At 45.8% G+C, this 20,189-nt stretch overlaps 1 protein-coding gene across 2 annotated transcripts; it reads left to right on the forward strand.

The window, feature by feature from the left end:
* The first annotated feature begins 2,627 nt into the window (after positions 1 to 2,627).
* On the forward strand, positions 2,628 to 17,543 carry BNIP1 (BCL2 interacting protein 1). 2 transcript variants are annotated; one of them, XM_006138137.4, is made up of 6 exons: positions 2,628 to 2,773; positions 4,304 to 4,396; positions 6,090 to 6,181; positions 9,813 to 9,914; positions 11,033 to 11,151; positions 16,851 to 17,543. In XM_006138137.4, exons 1-6 carry the CDS (start codon positions 2,690 to 2,692, stop codon positions 17,045 to 17,047), a joined length of 687 nt encoding a protein of 228 aa, XP_006138199.1. In that variant the 5' UTR covers positions 2,628 to 2,689; the 3' UTR covers positions 17,048 to 17,543. The 2 variants fall into 2 exon arrangements, with proteins under 2 accessions (XP_006138199.1, XP_075756381.1); XM_075900266.1 differs by lacking the exon at positions 4,304 to 4,396 and having other exon boundaries at positions 2,669 to 2,773.
* Positions 17,544 to 20,189: the final 2,646 nt, after the last annotated feature.

Consider the following 20,189-nt stretch of genomic DNA (forward strand, 5'->3'; position numbering starts at 1 on the left):
AGGGGCTGCTTGGTCCAGCAAGCTGCAATGCATGTTTTGAGGGGCTCCTCTCTATGGCCGCATCTCACACACCACTCCTCCACTGCCTTCCCCCTCGTGGCACACAAAATGGATGCAGTGTGCTCTGGTTGCCCTTGCGGATGCCACAGCACTCACAGCATGGAGCCGGAGTGGCTGCAAAGCAGTGCCAGGCTCACGAGCCTCATGCTGCACCTCATGGCATGGTACTTACAAACTGACCGCATGCTGCTCCAGCAGGACAATGACCAGCTGGACCACAGTCCTTGATAACCCAGGTCCTGGTGCTCCTGCTGCTGTGCATGCCCCTCAATCCCCTGGACATCGTGGAGCGCCACTTCTGGTGGCGGGAGACCAGTTTGGACTGGTGAGACTGCATTGTCCTGTAGCTATCAGACAACCAGCAGTGGCTCCAGAACTTAAGCATGTAGAAGACCACCTTCCTGGAGCTCTGCGAGTGGCTCGCCCCTTCCCTCAAGTGACAGAACACCCAACTGAGACCTGCCATCCCTGTGTAGAAGTGTATTGACATCACCCTGTGACAGATCGCCACGCCGGACAGCTGCTGCTACACTGGGAACCAGTTTGGCATGGTGAAATCTACAGTCAGGACCCTGCTCCTGCAGGTAGCCCGGGCTGTCAACCACATGCTGCTACAGAGGCTCGTTACTCTGGGGAATGTGGACAGCATTGTGGACAACTTTGCCGCCATGGGCTTCCCCAACTGCAGGGGGCCATAGACAGCACTCTCAGCCCCATCCTGGCCCCTGACCACCAGGCCTCAGACTACATCAACCATGGTGCTGAAGGCCCTCGTGGATCATAAAGTATTATTCACTGAGGTCGTTGGCTGGTCGAGAAAGGTGCATGATGCCTGCATCTTCTGGAGCTTCTGCCTATTCCAAAAGATGCACGCTGGCACTTTTTTCCCTGACCACACCATGAGAGACATGTCCATTTGCATCCTGGGCGACGCAGCCTACCCTTTGCTCCATGAAACTTTAGATGAGCAGCCTGGATACTCCCACACCAAGATGCACTTCAACACCAGGCTGAGCAGGTGTGGCATGGAGCTGGAATGTGCATTTGGCCAGTTAAAGGGGAAGTTCAGGAGTCACCTCACCCATCTGGGCCTCAGCAAGGACAACATCCCCTTCGTGCTGCTGGCCTGCTGTGTGCTCCGCCACCTGTGTGAGAGCAGCGGGGAGACTTATTGCCAGGGTGGGGGGGGGCAGAGGCTGAATGTCTGGCTGGGGCATACAAGCAGCTAGACACCAGCACCATACAGAGAGCACGTCAAGGGGCTGTGCTCATCAGGAGAGTTTTGTACAAGGCCAGCTGTGAGACTTTCCCCCGTGCCTCTCCAGAAGGTGCCCTTGCATTACCTCTGTGTGCCTTTCCTTCCCCACTCCTCCCTTCCCCTGCCCTCCTTTCCCACCTTCCTCCCCCTCCCTTGCAGAGCAAATAAAAAAGCCTTCTTTTGTGAAACAGGACTGTTCGGGGAGGGCAGGGGGGAATATACAACAGGGGAGGTACTAGGGAAAGAATCTGAAACGGGCAGAGGTGGCCCGTGAGCCTAGGCGAACTAGGCAGTTGCCTAGAGCGCCGCTGGCCCGGGCACCCAATGATGACGTCACAGCCATTGACGGCCGTGCAGGGGGGGGAGGCGCCAGTTGCGCTGCCCGCTGGGGTGCCAGCTGCTGCAGCTGGCCTTGGGCCACTCCTGAACAGGGGAGAAGCAAAAGGGGCCTCAGGGATGGGACTGGTACCTTCCCCCAGGTGGTCGGGAGGCTTCCGCTGCCTGAGAGGTCCCACCACCATGTGTTCTGGGGCACTCGTGGCTCCTGGGTGGACGGGGCAGCAAGATGGCTAGTGGCCTGCTCCATGCATGAGGCCATGTGCTCCATCACTGTGGTGAGGGAGGAGCACATGGCCTCATGCTGGTGTTGCAGCTGGTCCCAGGCAGCTGCCTTCTGCTCCAGGTCAGCACCCCCTCTCCTTGTGCTCCTCTTTGAGCCCCTGGACAGGGGACTGCAGGCCATAGACAGGGTGTCTTTCTCAGCCAGGGGCCATGTCAGTGAGGGTTTGTTTTTTTATTTTTGCTTCTCAGTTACGTGCGGCCCAACACAAAAAAGCCCCTTCCTCCCCTCCCCTTTAGCTCATCCCTGATTGATGTCTATCCAACCTGCTCTTAAATATCTCCAGTGACTGTTAAAAACAAATATGGTTTAAATGCTCGGGGCTGTGGAGAAAAGCCTGACGCCGAACAGAATCAGAACCTACATTTCTTACAGATTCTTTACACATTTGCCTGTTTTGAAGGCAACCCCTGCAGCTGGGGAGGGAGGGTGACACTCAGGATAGGCCTGCAAGTGGTAATATCACGATTTTGGAAAGTGGCACCAGCCCCTGAGTTTATTTGGAGCTGGGTTGCAAACACTGCTACTCAGTATAGTACACAGGCAGCCCGGCCCAAGCCTGCTCGCTGGGGCAGTGTGTGGCCCTAGGCAAGTGCATCCCTCGAACCAGGGAGGGAGGCCCAGTATTCCCATTCCCTGTGCCTACAGGACGCGGCCACTAGGTGGCGCGACTGCCGCCTTCGGCGGGAGCGGGGGGGGGGGGGGGGATGGTGTATTGATTTTGGTCCCTCTCGCTTCCCGTAGTTCGCAAGATGGCGGCGGTCGGGGACGTGCCCGTCCGGGTCTGTAACCAGGAAATTGTCAAATTTGACTTGGAGATTAAAGCGGCGGTGCAGGTAGCGTTGTCCGCACGCGCCGGGCCCCTTTCCGGCGCCCCCGCGGCACCTCCCTGAGGAGGGGTAGCGGCCTCTCCCCCTCCCGTGTGTGGGTCACCCGGGCCCAGGGCCCTGCCCGCCTGCTCCGCTCGGGGGTCATCTCTGGAGGCTTTCCCCCCCGCCCGGCCTTCTGCCCCCTTTCCGGTAGGCGGGGATCGCTCGTGGGCAGCTGGGCTCATTCGGGGCGGTGTTTGCGCCTCTTCCCAGTCCAGACTCTTCTCCCCCACACCTGGGGCCCGCTCGGGGACCCGTGTCTCTGTGCACCTCTCCGCCCCGGCCACGTCCCTTCCCGGCGCTGCAGAGTCGGCAGTTAGGAGCGGGCAGGTGCTTACGTGGAAGGGCAGTAAAAATCTGAGTTTAATTCTCTGGTGCTTGGCTAACTAATTTTCACAAACTTGACCAGCCCTGCCCCACTAAAAGGCTAATACAGCAGTACAACGCCACTGGCTGAGTTTCTGTGCAGTGCAGCGGTTTTTTCAAACTGCTTTGTGACCTCATTGTAATGGGGTTGCCAGGGTGGATGTTAGGTGTGGTGGGGCTTTGGGCCAAAACCCAAGTTCTGCAGCCTGGGGCCTAATCCAAAGCCCAACAGCTTCAGCCCTTTATGGTGAGGCTTAGGTTACAGGCCCCTTGCCTAGGACTGAAGTCCTGGGTCTTTTTTAGCCTTCTCCTCCCATCCAGGGTGGCAGAAGTTGGGTGGGCTCATTTTTCATCCGCTTCGCCCTCCCAGCCACATGTAATAATTTTTGTTGTCAAAAGGGAGTCACAATGCAATGAAGTCTGCCTAGTGTAATGGGCTCTGTGTTATGGTTTTTTCCACTTTTATAACATAATACTGATAGGCTACGTCTAGACTGGCATGATTTTCCGCAAATGCTTTTAACGGAAAAGTTTTCTGTCAAAAGCATTTGCGGAAAAGAGCGTCTAGATTGGCACGGAAGCTTTTCCGCAAAAGCACTTTTTGCGGAAAAGTGTCCGTGCCAATCTAGATGCGCTTTTGCGCAAAAAAGCCCCGATCGCCATTTTCGCGATCGGGGCTTTTTTGCGGAAAACAAATCTCAGCTGTCTACACTGGCCCTTTTGCGCAAAAGGACTTTTGCCTGAACGGGAGCAGCATAGTATTTCCGCAAGAAGCACTGATTTCTTACATGAGATCGTCAGTGTTCTTGCGGAAATTCAAGCGGCCAATGTAGACAGCTGGCAAGTTTTTCCAGAAAAGCAGTTGCTTTTGCGGAAAAACTTGCCAGTCTAGAGACAGCCACCATGTTTATATAAAATCTGAACGTGAGACCCCATGTTAATCTTTAATCACACTGCAAACATTCAAATTCCTCACAAGTGAAAAAGTCCTGTTTCTTCCTGTATCTCATTCAGCAGAAATACCCTGCGCCTTCTCAAAAACTAATTAAATAAATAATAAACATATTCAATTGCATTACCAATCTACAGCTCTTACTCAAGCATGCTTGTGGTGTATGTTATTTCTTTTAGGATATCAGGGATTGTCAAGGACCCTTAAATGTGCTTACAGAACTGAATGCCAAAGTAAAAGAAAAGTTTCAATATTTACGTCTCAGAATACAGGTGAGGTACAACATGTGTCTCACTACAAAAATGAGCTGCTGATTGGCAAAAGCAAGACTATTAATGGTGCTTGTAATAGGATTTAATTGGGTTTTCCAGAGACATGGAAGTCTGCATTCCCGTGTGTTAGGTAGAATTAAGGTTATACCAGGGTGACACTACAGTACTAATGTCTTGGAGACATTTATTAGCTATAATATTGAGTATTTCGAATTGCTTATGTATTGTGTAAGATAATTAAAAATAGTAGTCTCATTCCACAAGTATGTGTCTTGCAAATATACTTTCTCTGATAATTGATGGCATCTAAGCTGACAAGTTCTGCAGAAATGAAATGTACAACGGTAACCTTTTAAATGGACTGACACTTGTAGCTTTCTCTAAAATCAGCAGAAGGAAACTGACATGATTCTTATCACTTCCATTGTTGCCAATAGTCTGCTGAAAAGCAGCAATAAGTTGACCTTTGAGTCTAATTTGTTGATTCTCACTGCTCTCTATTCTTTGGCGTATGAGAGAGGGTTGATTGTTGTCTGGTTACTGGGGACTAGGGATGTTAAAAAACAGTTGTTATTGTAACTGTGTAGCCTCTAAAACTTTTAGGAGTTATATGCTGGCTCCCTGGGAATGGGGCCGGCAGCCAGTGTGCTTCCTGCTGCCAGCCCCACTCCTGGGGAACAGGCTACCACCCTGCACTGCATACTCTCATACAGAGTCAGTTCCTGGCATGTACCGGCTCCCACCTGCTGGCCTGCTCCCAGGAAAGTGGTTGCCACCTTTGATACAGAGGCAGCAACGTGAGCTGGTGTGCGCTGGGACCCAGATTTTAAGCCGGCTCGCTACTTGTACTGATTTAGAGGCAGCAGCACGGGATGGCAGTCAGCCTCCCTGGAGCCAGTGTGTGTTGGGAGCTGGCTTTTAAGCTGGTTCCCTGTGTGTACCAATTCCACCTGCCAACCTCTGCTGCTGCCTCTGTATCAGAGGCAGCAGCATGGGGCAGCAATCGACTCTCTGGGAGTCACACTGGGAGCTGGTGTGTAATTGTTTGGGTAACCAATATGCTCATGCTTATCGGTTATCCATGTAAATGAATACACTCTTTGGGGGTCCTTTGGGGGCCTTTCAGAGTCATTCTAAACTACCTAGATTCAAACCAAGGGTATCAGCAATATCAAATTAGCTGCTAATTTACTGAATTAGCTACCCTCTCTAGTTGAGAAAAACATAATACAGGCTGAAACTCTAAAATCTGGTATTCTCTAGTCCAGCAACAAATGTGGTCAGGCAGAATTATGGATATTGCTGGACCAGAGAGCTCGGCTGGGAGTGGGGGCAGCCAGGGTCAGAAGTGGAGCTCTGGCCAATGACAGCAGAGCCAGAGGCTGGGCGCACTGCCCAGGCCGGCAGTGGGGAGCTCAGCCCTGGCGTAAGCTGATGGCAACGGTGCCAGCATGGCTGGGAGTGTGGGGCTGGCGGCGGGGAGTTCAGTCCTGGATAGGGCTGGGAGCAGAGCCCAGTGGCCAGGGCTGGCACCCAGGAGAGGGGCTTATGGCTAGGAGGGGAGCCTTGACCTCCCTTGCTCCACAAAACTCCTTGGTTCCTGACAGTTCCAGAACAAGGCAGTCCAACCTGTAATTGTAAATTGTATCACACCTTATGCTTCGATTTTAGTATATCTGCTTTTATATCAAAGGAGCTTGAGCAGATGGCCAAGGAACAAGATAAAGAATCAGAGAAACAAGCTTTACTCCAAGAAGTAGAGAACCATAAAAAACAAATGCTCAGGTAGGTAAAGATGATGGCAGTATGTACAGACTCTTCAGTTAATCATACACACTTTTTACAAAAGTGGTTGAGCATCATTGCCCTCATTTTACAGATGGATTCTCGCAGGTGAAGTGACTTGCAAAAGGTCACAGAATAAATGAATGATAGAGTCAGTACTAAAACTCGGATCTCCTAAAGCACTGTCCCTTGTTCTAGTTCAGTGGTCACCAACCAGGAGATCAGGATCTACTGGTAGATCTTGGAGCCTCTGACAGGTGATCTTGACTGGTTTGGCCAAGAGCCTATCAAGTGCCAGCACTTCAGCTGCCCCTTCCCCCATTGCTGCTCAACTCCTGCCCTTTCCTTGGAGCTGCCCCTCCCCTGGGGAGCCTCCTGCTTTCTGGGCAGGGAGAGGAGGGGCGCTGATATCAAGATGCCCTCTCCCACTCTGTATCCTTTCTCCACAAAGCAGAGAGGGACACAGCAGGACTTGGGATGGAGTTTGCTGGCTGCTTTTGGGAGTGGTGCAGGGCCAGGGCAGGGGTGAGCCTGCCTTAACCCCACTGTACCACCAACCAGGAGCCACCTGAGGTAAGCAATGCCCAGCTGGAGCCCATATCCCGAAACTCTACCCCAGTCATGATATCTCTCCTGGACCCCAAGTCCGTGCCCTAGACCCGAGCGCTCCTGCATCCCAACTGCCTGCCCCAAGAGCAACTCAGAGCCCCTCTCACACTCCAGACCCCTTAATCCAAAACCAGAACCTGCACCCCAACTCTCTGCCCCAGCCAGATGAAAGTGAGTGAGAATGGGTGAGAGAGGGAGGATGGAGGTAGCAGGGGTGGGACCTCGGAGAAGGGGCAAGTGTAATTTATATTTGAGGTAGATCTTGGATTGCACTTAAATTCAAAAAGTGGTCTTGGGCTTAAAAAGGTTGAAGACCACTGTTCTAATCTCTCAATTGTGTTTTATGGATATTACCTTTCTGTCAAATTGAATGGTTTTTGAATAGTTATTCCTGATGAAATTCAGTACAGGAATGCTGTGTTCCCTCTAACATTTCCCACCCTTGGGTAGGCTGAATTTTCCTTTGGGTGGGTTGAAATTTCTTATGTGCACCACCAATATTGAGGTGGTGTGGATGTGCAATGTGTCCCGTACAAAGAACCTAGGTAGAAATATATATTTTAAACAGTCCATAGGTATGGAAGACATATTAAAACAAGGAATAATTAACAAGGAGCAATGCTTAAGATGTTTGTTTAATATGAAATCTAATAAAGAAATCTAACACTACCCTTGGAGTACATATATTATTGTCCTGGTTTGAAACTTGCACCTTATGTGTGTCATTAACTCAAAGCATAGAAGCCCCCAGAACACTTCCCAATTGAAAGGCCAAACAAATTAAACAGGATGCATAGTAAAGTTCTTGTAGTTTTAACAATTTACCATGTATTAACTAGTGACACAGAATTTAAAAAAAATCATTAAGATCAGAGTGCGATATCTACAACACTAAAAAAAATTCAGTTAAAATAATCCTTTCCTTTCCTTTCTTACCTTAAGCTAGTAACACCCATGTAAACTTTGTTTGAAATGTACTCATGCAAATGTCGTGAGCTAGGCCTTTTGTTCCAGTATTCAAAAGCAGTCTAAAAGCTTTTAACCCACCTGAATTTTTGGCACCACCCCATACAGCCTGCTCTAGTCCATGAGAGAGTCCTATGTCTGCAGCCCAACTAGGGCTGCTGTGCTGAGACAGACACAGTCTGCAGTCCAGTTTGCTGCCTGCAGTCCAGACAGGAGCAAATTAAGTCACTCCCAAAAAACTCCCCTCTGACCCCATCTCACTGCATCCATCTCCTTATTTCCCCCACCTATTCCCATGCAATCTGCTCCCCCCAAGCCCTGCCCAGGAGAGAGTCCTATGTCTGCAGCCCACCTAGGGCTGCTGTACTGAGGCAGACAGGGTTTGACTCTTTGGCTGTGTCTAGACTACATCCATCTTTCAACAGAGGGATGTAAATTAGACATGTCGAAATTGCAAATGAAGTGGGGATTTAAATATCACGTTTCATTTGCACAATTGCGTAATGGCGCTCTTTCAAAAAAGCGCCATTTTGAAAGTAAAACCACAGTCTAAATGCAGTTCTTTCGAAAACCTCATTTTTTGAGGTTTACAGGATCTTTCGAAAAAGCCTGCCATTTTCAAAAGAACTGCATCTAGACTGCAGTTTTACTTTTGAAATGGCGCTTTTTCGAAAGAGCACCATTACGCAATTATTACAAATGAAGCACTGGATATTTAAATCCCCGCTTCATTTGCAATTTCGATGTGTCTAATTTACATCCCTCTGTCGAAAGAGGGATGTAGTCTAAACACAGCCTTACTGCCTGCAGTCCAGATGGAAACAAGTTAAGACATTCCAAGCAAAACTCCCCTCTGTCCCCACCTCACTGCATAAACTCCAGTGCCACCCCCATTTCCCTCACGTACTCTATGCAGTTTGCTCCCTCTTTCCCAGATCCAGGAAGCTAGAGGAGCGTGCTGGGTTTCCTCACAGGAAGCTGTAGGCAAACCCAGGGGTTGTAATCAGATCTATGTAATCAAACCTCTCCTCTCCAATACTTACTGCATGCTCCAAACTCCCCTCCCTATTTGTCCCCTCCCATCCCAGCCGCGTATTTACTCCCTCGCTCGCTCCTTCTTATGTCCCCTTCCCCACCAGCATGCTCTGCTCGTAGTCTGGAGCAGGGAGCTTCTGCTGCTGAGGGAATGCCCCTCCCCAGCCAGGAAACTCCCTGTGCAGTAGCCCTAAATCTCTGGGCAGGGCTCAAGTAGCAGCTGTGTGGCCGTCCTGCCACGCAGCTTACAGATAACTTAGCAAGAATGGAATATAACTAGATTTTCAACAACTTGCATGATATTCTTCCTCGCTGTCCTCTCTGAGGTAGGGATTTAAAATCCCATTTAATTAGTAAACTAGTTAAACATTGTTTAACTGATTAGCCGATTAAACGTGGCAGGTGGGATGGGGTGCAGCTGGTCTGGAGCAGCCGCCACCACAATGGACGGGGATTGCCCCACACGTGCTCCAGCCCCCACCAGTTAAGTGTAACTGGTAAGTCTCACCCGTGAAGAGTGGGGCTTACCAGTTAACCATTCACATCCCTATACAGAAGAGGAGAAATGGATGAGGGAATGGGTTATTTCTACACCTAGCATGATGTAGAAGTATGTAAAAATAATTTACAAAATATATCCTATATGTTGATTGTTACGGATAAGTATATGGGATTTTGTTGAGGTGCAGTATTTATTTGTGCCCAACTAACGTGTGACTATCTGGGCTGTCACATAAAAAATGTTCTAGCTTTGCAAGCAGTCACTATCATTCTAAAAAAGCGTTTCTTGAAGTGTGTTGGAGGCAGTCGGAGGTGTGCTGTGGAGAAAACAGATCAAAATGGCCACCCTTAAAGGGACAAACCTTTTTTTTTCTCAACAGCTTTTACCTGGGGGCTTTTTTTTTTCCTCAACAAAAAAAATCCTTGATGTTTCCCATAAAAAAAATTATTGTTTAGTGTTTCTCTGTCTTAAAAACTATAAGAAACACTGTTCTAAACCATTGTGCACTTATGATTTCAGCAATCAGACAGCTTGGAGAAAGGCAAATCTAGCTTGCAAAATGGCTATAGACAACTCTGAGAAAGATGAACTGCTGCAAGGAGGAGACCCATTACGACAAAGGTACTATATCTTTCCTTTGTAATTAGAGAATTTAAACAATAGATGCTGTGTATCCAGTTGTTCTAAAAATAACTAGTAACACAACGTGTGTGTGCACATACACGTGTACTGTAAATTACATGTTTCCATTTAGAAAGTAGGTCTTTTATTAACACCTTACCTTTTTCATAGATAAAGGTGTGGTTGATTTGTAATATTCAGTTAAACTACATTCTCCTATGTTCAACTTGTTAGGAAGGAGGAGCATGTTAGACTGTTCCAAAGTTTGTGAGGTTCATATCAAGTATATCATAAAGTACAAGTTATAAATCTGTCTGTGATCCATATTTCACACCAAAATGAATTGTTTTATATAGTTTATGAATTAAATACTTGTCTTATTTAATCAAGGAACATCAAACTGGATATAAATGGTAATAAAGCAGTGGCTTACATCAGTTTCTCCATATTGTGTCATGAAATTGTGTAGTTGTGGATCAGTGTCTGATGACACATAGACCCCTTCTCTCAGCCACTGCATAGTAGCTGTGTAAGGGGTTGCTGCTCTAAAATTCAGTTACTTAGAGATTTGATGAGGATTTTGTTAGGGATGTAATAGTGTAACTGTTTAAACGGTTAACAGAGAAGCATGAGTTATCGGTTAGCATAACGGTTACACACCAGCTTTTGTCCCCGCTCCCGGGGAGCTGGCTGCTGCCTCATGCTGCTGGCTCTGTGGGTGGGGCAGCAGCCGACTCCCCGGGAGCGGGACAGCAGATGGGAGCTGCTTTCCATCCCGCACTGTGGTCTCTGCAGTATAAAGCTTATACTGCAGAGTCCACAGTGCAGCCAGTTCCCTGAGAGTGGGACTGACAGCCAGGCACCGCCTTAGCATGTAACCGCTAAGATTAACCACTTTTTAATCTCCCTAGATTTTGGGTGCACACACAAATCTACTACTTCATTTGAATGAGCATGCTAGAACAATATGTTTCTGTGCTTTGTACATCTGAAGGCAGCTACGGTTGGTACCAAATTCCAGCTTTAAATGCCCCGTTACATTCAGGAGCAGGAAGCATTGAACACCCCAGAGATGTGATTTTATTCCTTGCTATTTTATTTTTCCTTTCTTCTTTTAGAAAAACCACAAAGGAAAGTCTGGCAGAGAATGCGAGTAAAATTACAGAGAGCCTGATGGGCATTAGCAGGATGATGTCTCAGCAGGTCAAGCAGAGTGAGGAGACCATGCAAACTCTGGGTATAGATGCAACCCAAATCTTTGTTTATGCATTATAAGGATTTGATGGCAGCAGGTTTAAAACAAACAGAAGGAGGTACTTCTTCAAACAACACAGTCGATTTGTGGAACTCACTGCCAGGGGATATTGTGAAGGCCAAAACTATAACCGAGTTTAAAAAATAATTAGATAAGTTTATGGCAGATAGGTCTATCCATGACTATTTTCCAAGGTGGTCAGGGATGCAACACTATGCTCTGGGTGTCCCTAGCCTCTGATTGCCAGAAGCACCTGATATTGGCCACTGTTGGAAGACAGGAGATTAGGGTAGATAGACCATTAGTCTGACTCAGTATATCTGTTCTTATGTATAGGGTAACTACTCTAGTCTTTAACGTCTGGAGATAGTAAATACAGACTCTTCATTTTTAGAGCAGAATGATACTCTATTCCAACTAGGGATGTAAAATCCTGCTTAACTGGCTAACAGGTTAAACATATTGTCTGATCGTTTAACTGATTAAAAGGGAGGTGAGTGGGGGGACTGGCTCTTACTACATTTAAAAAGCAGAGTCGCAGTGAACCCACTTATCAACTAATTCAGTAGTCAATGAAAATTCCATTGATTACTCGATTAGCTTACTATTTAACATCCCTAGCTGGGACACTGGACACCGTTAATGGTAGTGCTTACCAGTTAAACCTTCACATTCCTAATTCTAACAGGTGATTCTTCCAAGATTTTAGTGAGGCAAATAGACAGGGTGCAGTGGAAACTCGCATTGCTGCTGTCCATGATGAACTTATTTTGCAGATACATAGAGGACTTCTGATTCAGGACTCCATCAGTGCCTGTCACCAGAACTAACATTTTCACACAAAACAGAGGCTGTGGCTTGGAGTTGTGTTTCAAACCATCTTCCTGACCAGAGTTCCCTCTAAGCTGCATGGCTGTGCAGCTCCCTAATAAGCCCAGTGTAGGGCTGCCACCTGTGGGGCTGCTGCAGCTGGAGAAGGGCCTCTCTGTGGCTGCTGCAACTCCCTGCTGGGACCAGAGTAGAGATGTAAGCAAGTAGTCGAGTACTCGACTACCCGATAAGGCTAAGCTTCTTGGGCAGTCGAGTAGAGTACTCTACTCTCTTCCCCCCTCCTTGCTGCCTCTGTATGAGTGGCAACAAAGGGGGTAGGGGGGGAAACAGGAGCTGGTGCAACCTGTCTCCCCTCCCCACTGCTTCTGTTAGAGGCAGTGGGGGGGAGCAGTAGGCTGCCATGGACAGGGACTGCTGGAGCCGGTGCGAGCTAGGACCAAGCAGTCCTGGCTCATGCTGGTCTGGAGCCACTGTGGTTTGCATTTTAAATGTAGTAAGAGTCGCCCAGCTCTTAATACATTGAAAATGCAGAACCACAGCGGCTGGAGCCGGCACAAGCCGGGACTGCTCACTCTTGGCTCCCACTGGCTCCAGGAGCTACCCCCGCTGCAGTTCTGCAGAACAGCTCCTCCTATTGACTAATTGTGTAGTCAATACAAATTGTATTGCATTTTAGCTCCTCCTATTGTATTATCTCCTCCTATTGACTAATCGTGTAGTCGATACAAATTGTATTGACTATGCGATTAGCCAAATAACCGCTCCTTAACATCCTTAGACCAGAGCAGCTCTCTGCTGGGGCTGGAGGAGTGTGCCTCTCTCCTGGACGTTGCAGCTCTCTGCTGGGGTTGGAGGAGCATTCTTCTCCCCTGTCCATGTCAGTTCCTTGTTAGGGCCAAAGGAAAGATGTGCTCTGTGGCCTGAGCAGCGAGGCCAGTTTAAGAAAGGGGTTTAGTGGCTGCAGCCAAAGCTCTAGCTGCCTTTCCTTCCCTGCCAGCTGGAGTTGCATCACCTCAATCATCGGGAACTCTGTCCCAATGCTATTCTCACCTGGAGGTTCCCATCCCACAGTTCCCATTGGCTGTGGTTCCCAGCCATTGGGAGCTGCGGGGGCAGGGCCTGCAAATGAGTGTGGGTCACACAGAGCTACCTGTTCCCCACCACACATCAAATGGTAAGCCCAGGTAAAGACCCACACTCCAGTCACTCCTCCCCAGACCGCGCTCCTTAACCCTGAGCCCCCTCCTGTACTCTGTCTCCAGCCCAGACCATGCACCTTCACCCCAGGCTCCTGCACTCCAAATTCCTTGGCTGTCTCCTAGAACTCCCTCCTGCACTTCAAATACCTCATCCCCAGCCTGATCTCAGAGCCTGCACCCTAGCCAGAGCTCTCTTACATTCTGACCTCTCAGCTCCACCCTCATCACAGATCATCCATGTGCAGAATGAATTTTGTCATGTGCACTAGGGATGTAAAGTCATTTGAAAAGGTAACTATGTAACAGCTAAAATCTTAGTGGATACATGCTCTGTGGGCTCTGCAGTATGAAGCTTAGCTTTATACTGCAGAGCCCACAGCGAAGCCCCCTGGGAGCAGGGCCTCCCCACTCCTGGGATGGCTTCGCTGTAGGCTCTGCAACCGCTTCCTGGGAGGGACTGGCAGCCCCTGCTGGCCCCACTCAAGTAGAACCACAGTGTGTAACTTCTGGCGGGGGGGAGGGGGGCGGTGCCAGGCTGGGCCACCATGGACAGGGGCTGAAGGCCGGCTGGAAGCTGTTCCAGCCCTTATTGGTTAACCAGAACCAGTAAGCCTTGCATGTTAAGGGTGAGTCAACCTTTTACATCTCTAATGTGCACCAATATGGAGATGGTGTGTGACTCATATTAGCAAACATGACAAAATTAATTCTTGACATAGATGTAAAAAATTACAGAGACCATCACTCCTGACTGGTGGCAAGTTTTGTAATATAGTCTAAGAATGACAAGAAAGAGTAAGAAGCTGATTAGAAACTTTTGGTTTTGGGTAAAACCTTTTCTATGATAGGATATCACTGGCATTCCACAGCAAATTTGATGGGAAAGCAACATGTCTGGCAAGTGTTTGTCAGGGACAGATTGCCATTATTGTATAATATTTTCCTAGAATACATGGTACAGTATCAAAGAAATATGAAAATACAGTGTGTAGGTCTGGCTGTATAAATAGAGACACATAGTCACACACAGAAGAAAGTTTAACATGGATACCGAAAGATAGTCAACCCAGCTGGAGGGCTGGGTAAAAGCTAAGGCAGGAGGAGATCAAGTGATTTGTACCCAAAGTCACATGCTGTGTCAGTAATACATTTAAGAAACCAGGATTTGACCAGCTCTTTCCTTTAGACCCTAAAACAATAAATCAAGTGGGCTGTCAAAATTGGCGATTCATGAACTGTTTAGGAGTTGGATGTATGCCAGCTGGGTCTCATATTTGCTGTGCTCAGAAAAAAAGAGAGTGGGGGTTTAAAGAATAGTTATATAATGCAACTTTCTCCTCTTCACTATCTACCCCATTTGGGGATAGCAGCTGTGCACAGTTCCTGCGTGCAGAAAAAGTATGTTTCTTTTCCTTTCAAATAAGACAGTTTTGACAATCACTCTGTCACCCATTTTCTGGCTGACTACTGCTTACAATCTGTCGGGGAAGAGCTATCAAAGATCATCTGCTTTAAGAAAACCAGCTGTGGATTTTGATTCTGTAGTTAGAATTCTAACTTATAAAAAATAACAGTACTTTTTCCAGTATTTGATTGTAAAGCAGGGAAGCCATTCTTTGTCACTAACCATGGGAAACAAAAACATTTGGCTTAAGGACCTTTTTTTAAGGATAGGACATCAGAATTTATGATATGATAAATGATTATAATACTTCTTTCATAAGATACCACATGATCCTATGAGTGGTAGTTCTGCTCAAGGTAGTTAAGACCAAAGCACACTGTGAAGAGTTTCAAAAAGATCTCACCAAACTAAGTGATTGGGCATCAAAATGGCAAATGACATTTAATGTTGATAAATGTAAAGTAATGCACATTGGAAAAAATAATCTCAACTATATATACAATATGATGGGGACTAATTTAGCTACAACTACTCAAGAGAAAGATCTTGGAGTCATTGTGGCTAGTTCTCTGAAAACATCCACTTAGTGTGTAGCGGTAGTAAAAAAAAAACAAATAGAATGTTAGGAGTCATTAAAAAAGGGATAGAGAATAAGACAGAGCATATCTTATTGCCTCTATATAAAACCATGGTATGCCCACATCTTGAATACTGCATACAGATATGATTGCCTCATCTCAAAAAAGATATATTGGCATTGGAAAAGGTTCAGAAAAGGGCAACAAAAATTATTAGGGGTTTGGAACAGGTACTATATGAAGAGAAATTAAAAAGACTTGGACTTTGCAGCTTAGAAAAGAGGAGACTGGGGGGGGGGGGATATGATAGAGGTCTATAAAATCATGACTGGTATGGATAAAGTGAATAAGGAAAAGTTATTTACTTATTTCCACAATAAAAGAACTAGGGGTCAACATGAAATTAATAGGCAGCAGGTTTAAAACACACAAAAGGAAGTTTTTCTTCACTTAGCACACAGTCAACCTGTGGAACTCCTTGCCAGAGAATGCGGTGAAGGCTAGAACTTTAACAGGGTTCAAAAAAGAACTAGATAGATTCATGGAGGTTAGGTCCATCAATGGCTATTAGCCAAGATAGGTAGAAATGGTATCCCTAGCCTCTGTTTTTCTGGAGGTGGGTGACAAGGGAGGGATCACATGAGACTTACCTATTGTGATCCCTCCCTCTGGGGCATCTGGTATAGGCCACTGTCGGCAGACAGGATAGTGGGCTAGATGGACCTTTAGTCTGACCCAGTCTGGCTGTTCTTATGAGTGAACAGCACATTTGAAGTTTGACATTTATTTATTCATTTAGTTCTGTATAAATTCAACTGCGTTTTCCCAATTACAGGATGTGGATTTTGTAATGCAAGAGAATGGAGACCTTGGCTTGTTTTTCATCATATAGTAATTTGAAGAGAGAACTGTTTTGCAAAAGCACAAACTGAAAAGCCCCTACGTGCAGTGCCATTATTTTGGCATAGACTCAAACTCTTTGTTCAATGAGTCCTGCTAATACCCTGACCCCCCCAAGATTAGAATTTTTGCAAAGAAATTATACACTTTAAAAAGAGAAAGCCAAATGTTAGAAAGTTTGGAAGTGAACCCTTACAGGATCCGTTGAGGTCTTTACTGCTCCATCATTCATTGCTCTCCCTGAGTTCCATTGAATACTGTCCTCAGAGTATTCAATAGATACTCAGAGGGGTACTTCTAGTGCTTAGGGAACAATTTGGTTTCCATGACCATATTCAGGTGCTGTCCCACACTGAAGTTGCCAGTAAAAGTGCCGTTTGTGATGACAGTTTCTCTCCAATAAGAATGAAGCCAAATTCACCAAAATTGTTTCAGATAGGCCTCAACAAGCAATGACTTGTTTTGTCAAAAGGCAATTGACCTGAACTAAATTAGATGATCCATTAGTCTAAAAATGAATGGTGCCATATCCTGTTACCAAATCTGTAAACCACGGAGCCCTCTAATTTATTTTGCTTTCTGTTCTTTACCAAGGCATATTATGGCTCCTTTGTGGTGAAAGATTCTTCAGGAACATGAACTACATTCATGTTACCACTAGTCAGCTAACCCATAGGGGTATCACTAGTTGTAGTTTCCTTTTTGCATGTTTCCTTTGTAAGATGTTTGGAAGGAATGCAGCTGAAACTTTACACTTTCTCATTGCAGCCAATTCTTCACGAACCATCCTGGATGCGAATGACGAATTTAAGTCCATGTCGGGGACAATACAGTTGGGACGAAAGCTCATTACAAAATATAACCGCAGGGAACTGACAGATAAGCTACTCATTTTTCTCGCTCTGGCCTTATTTTTGGCCACTGTGCTCTACATCCTGAAAAAGAGACTTTTTCCATTTTTGTAAAATTCCAAAGTATGTCGACTACCAAATATGAAAGACCAGAAAAGAAGATGGGGTAATTATAATGAGGTTCAGCGTAACTGGGATCTAATGCTGTTCTAGCTGAAAGAGGGTTAAAGCAGACCCGTCTTTATATTGTATAAATGGAGTACAATATCTGGCTAAGCAAACATGCTTGCACAGGTAGGTGCAGGAGCAGAAAGAATGAGGTGGACAGAAGTAACATGCATTTTTCTGCTGTGTTAGGGAAACAGACAAGCACTTGGTGATCCAGACACTCCCAGACAGATGCCAGTCTTAATCTTCAACCCCTCTCCCATCTCAGCATGAAATAACCTGTTACCTAACAACCTGATCAAAGGGTGACTTATGAGCTATATGTAAGGTGTTGAGAATTAAGCTGAGGATTGTGAGGAGAGAAAAGAAGACGGAAGCAAATAAACAAAAACTCAAACTTAGATACATTCCTTTAATAAACTATTTATTGTATGTGTATAAATTGAGTCTTATTTAAAAGGAGAAATTACACCTGGATTGAAGAAAACAGTGTACATACAATATGCATCTTACTTTAAAATTGACTCTGCCTTTGACTTACAAAGATAGTTACTACAGGAGTGGAATGAAATAAGTGGTTTTAGAATGAAAACTGTTATGTCACCATTTCACAAAGTGTGTTCCAAAATTCAGACCTGTAGTATGGGAAATAAACCTTGTGCTTTCTTGAGGCCAAAGTTACTCTGTTTCTTTGAGAATGTAGTTCAGATACTTGCTGTGGTTTCATTTCAGGTCTGCACTTGGAGGGCTTCAGTTGATATTTGGGTAGAAAGGCCCATTGCCTTGATTCAGCACAGCTTTGTGATGCTGACATTTCCTCATTGCTGGATGGAAAAATTCCTGCTAAGCTGTTGCTATAAGAGGCACAGGAATGTATTACGTATTAGCAATTCCTAAGGAATACTGTGGAGTTACAAACAGGAGAGTTCAGTGGAGGATACAAAAAGAACTTAGGGAAAAAAAGCATTTCCTAACATGAACCCTAAAGACCACTCACAGTAGATCTTTGGTCATCATTGCATCTCTTGAAATTTAAAAAATAATTTTGTATTGATCAGAAAACCCAAGTACAAACAAAAGCCTCTATTATAGCTCTTACGGGTGCAATATTTTATTAAAAGCACATTGTTAAGGAAATTTTTCTGTAGTCTTTTGTCTTAGTTTCCCTTTATACATTTCCTCTTTACATCTTCAGAGTGCTGCCAACTTGTACATTTGAAAATGTTTCTTCCTCCTACATTTTGACCTTTTTCGATGGGCAAACTTGAGTTGCCTTACCCTGGGCTGTGTTTTGAATGGAGTTGAAATAAACCTGCCTGTTTGGTTTGTCAACACTATATGCAGTACTCTTGTGTATCACCTTCCTATACCAAAAGAATTGTGAGCTGCATCTTCAACTGATGTCAGTGTAGGTCTAGGGGAATATTTAACTGCTGCCTCAGGAAACCCCTGAAATGCTGTTTTTTGGGTGGGAGGTGTATAAAACTGGTGGCTATTTAGCAGTTACGTTAAATAAAAACCAAGGCCATCCTAGATCGAATCTAGATTCCAGATAAATTTCTGGGTATTGCTACACATACTGGGAGAGTCATGCTGTGGCGATCAATCCCCCAAGGGTCGGTTTAATGGGACCCACTACTAAATTAACTCCCCAGACATGCTCTCATCAATTGGTACTCCACCAGAATGAGAAACAAGAGTATAGACTCACAGCAACTCAGTGTGTGGTACGTCAATTCCAGCTACATTATTCACATAACTGGAGTTGTATACATTAGGTTGATCTTGCCCCTTAGTGTATCCCTGCCCTCCGTATATTAATGGATGACAGTTATTGGGCTAAATTCAGCATGCCATCCCTTTAAATGTTAGGTTCCATTTGGGAAACTTTGAAAGAGGAAGTGGCACTAATTCCTCAAGGTGGACCCATCTTTGTAAAATTCCCTTACCAATCTTACCAGCTGACATAATTCTCCTTCCTCCCCCCCCCCCTTTTTTCCTAACCTGAGGCATGGGTTTGAGTTTGGCAAGAAATAGGGTGAAATGAGGGTGGACCAAAGTATATCCTGATTGAATCATCATCAACAACCATGGGCTCAGCACCCATTGGTGTCCGATGCCTCCCTCACTATTTCCTTCATCTTTCCCTGTCCAGTGTGGAGTGGCTTAGTGTCTGTAGACTAGCTCCACATCAGTCTACTATATCATCTACCCATTCTCTGTGAGGTCTGCCTCTCCTATTTGGACCATCCACTATGCCAAATACCAGGGTCTTAACTTTTCACTCATTCTTCATCCTGCAGATATGGCCGAATAGCTGTAACTTCCGTAGTATAACCTTCTGCAGTAGGTTCCTCTCGAACGCCAATATCCTTCTCTTTGAATCTTTCGTTAGCACCTATGTCTCACATCTGTACAACATGCTGCTAAAACACGTTTTCAAGAGCTCAGCTTCGTTCCTAAGCTAATCGCTTTACTTTTCCAGATCTTATCCCTCGCCTTCAAACTCGCTCTTGCTTTTGCTATTCTAGTCACTATTTCCTTTCTACAGTCTAGATCATATGTCAAGTTGCTCCCCAAATATGTGAACTTCTCTACATTTTCTAGTTCGATCTCATCTACACTGATCTTCCTTCCAATTTCCTTATCTCCAAATAACATTGCCTTTGTTTTACTGATATTCATAATCAGTCCATACCACTTCCCTTCCTCATGTAGCACCTGTACCATTCTCGCTAACTTCTCTTCATCTTCCTCGATGATAACTATATCCCTTCTACCTCTTCATTGATCTTGTCCATCGCTCTTTCTAGGTATGTGATGAAGATACTCAGCGATATCGGATCTCCTTGTCTCGTACCTCTACTTGTTCTAAACCAACATCCCAACTCTCCACACAGTCTCACCGCTGCCTCCGCATTATCATTGACATCCTTCTACAACCATATCAGTCTGCTATCCACTCCGTAAGACTCCAACACTGCCCAAGTCACTTTCTGATCTATACTGTCAAATGCCTTCTGAAAATTGACGAAGCAATTGTAGATGTTCTTTCGCCAAGCTTTCTCCGCTATCAGTCTTAGTGCCA

Source organism: Pelodiscus sinensis, chromosome 17 (assembly GCF_049634645.1).
Source record: "Pelodiscus sinensis isolate JC-2024 chromosome 17, ASM4963464v1, whole genome shotgun sequence".
In the NCBI taxonomy this organism is placed as follows: Eukaryota; Metazoa; Chordata; order Testudines; family Trionychidae; genus Pelodiscus; species Pelodiscus sinensis.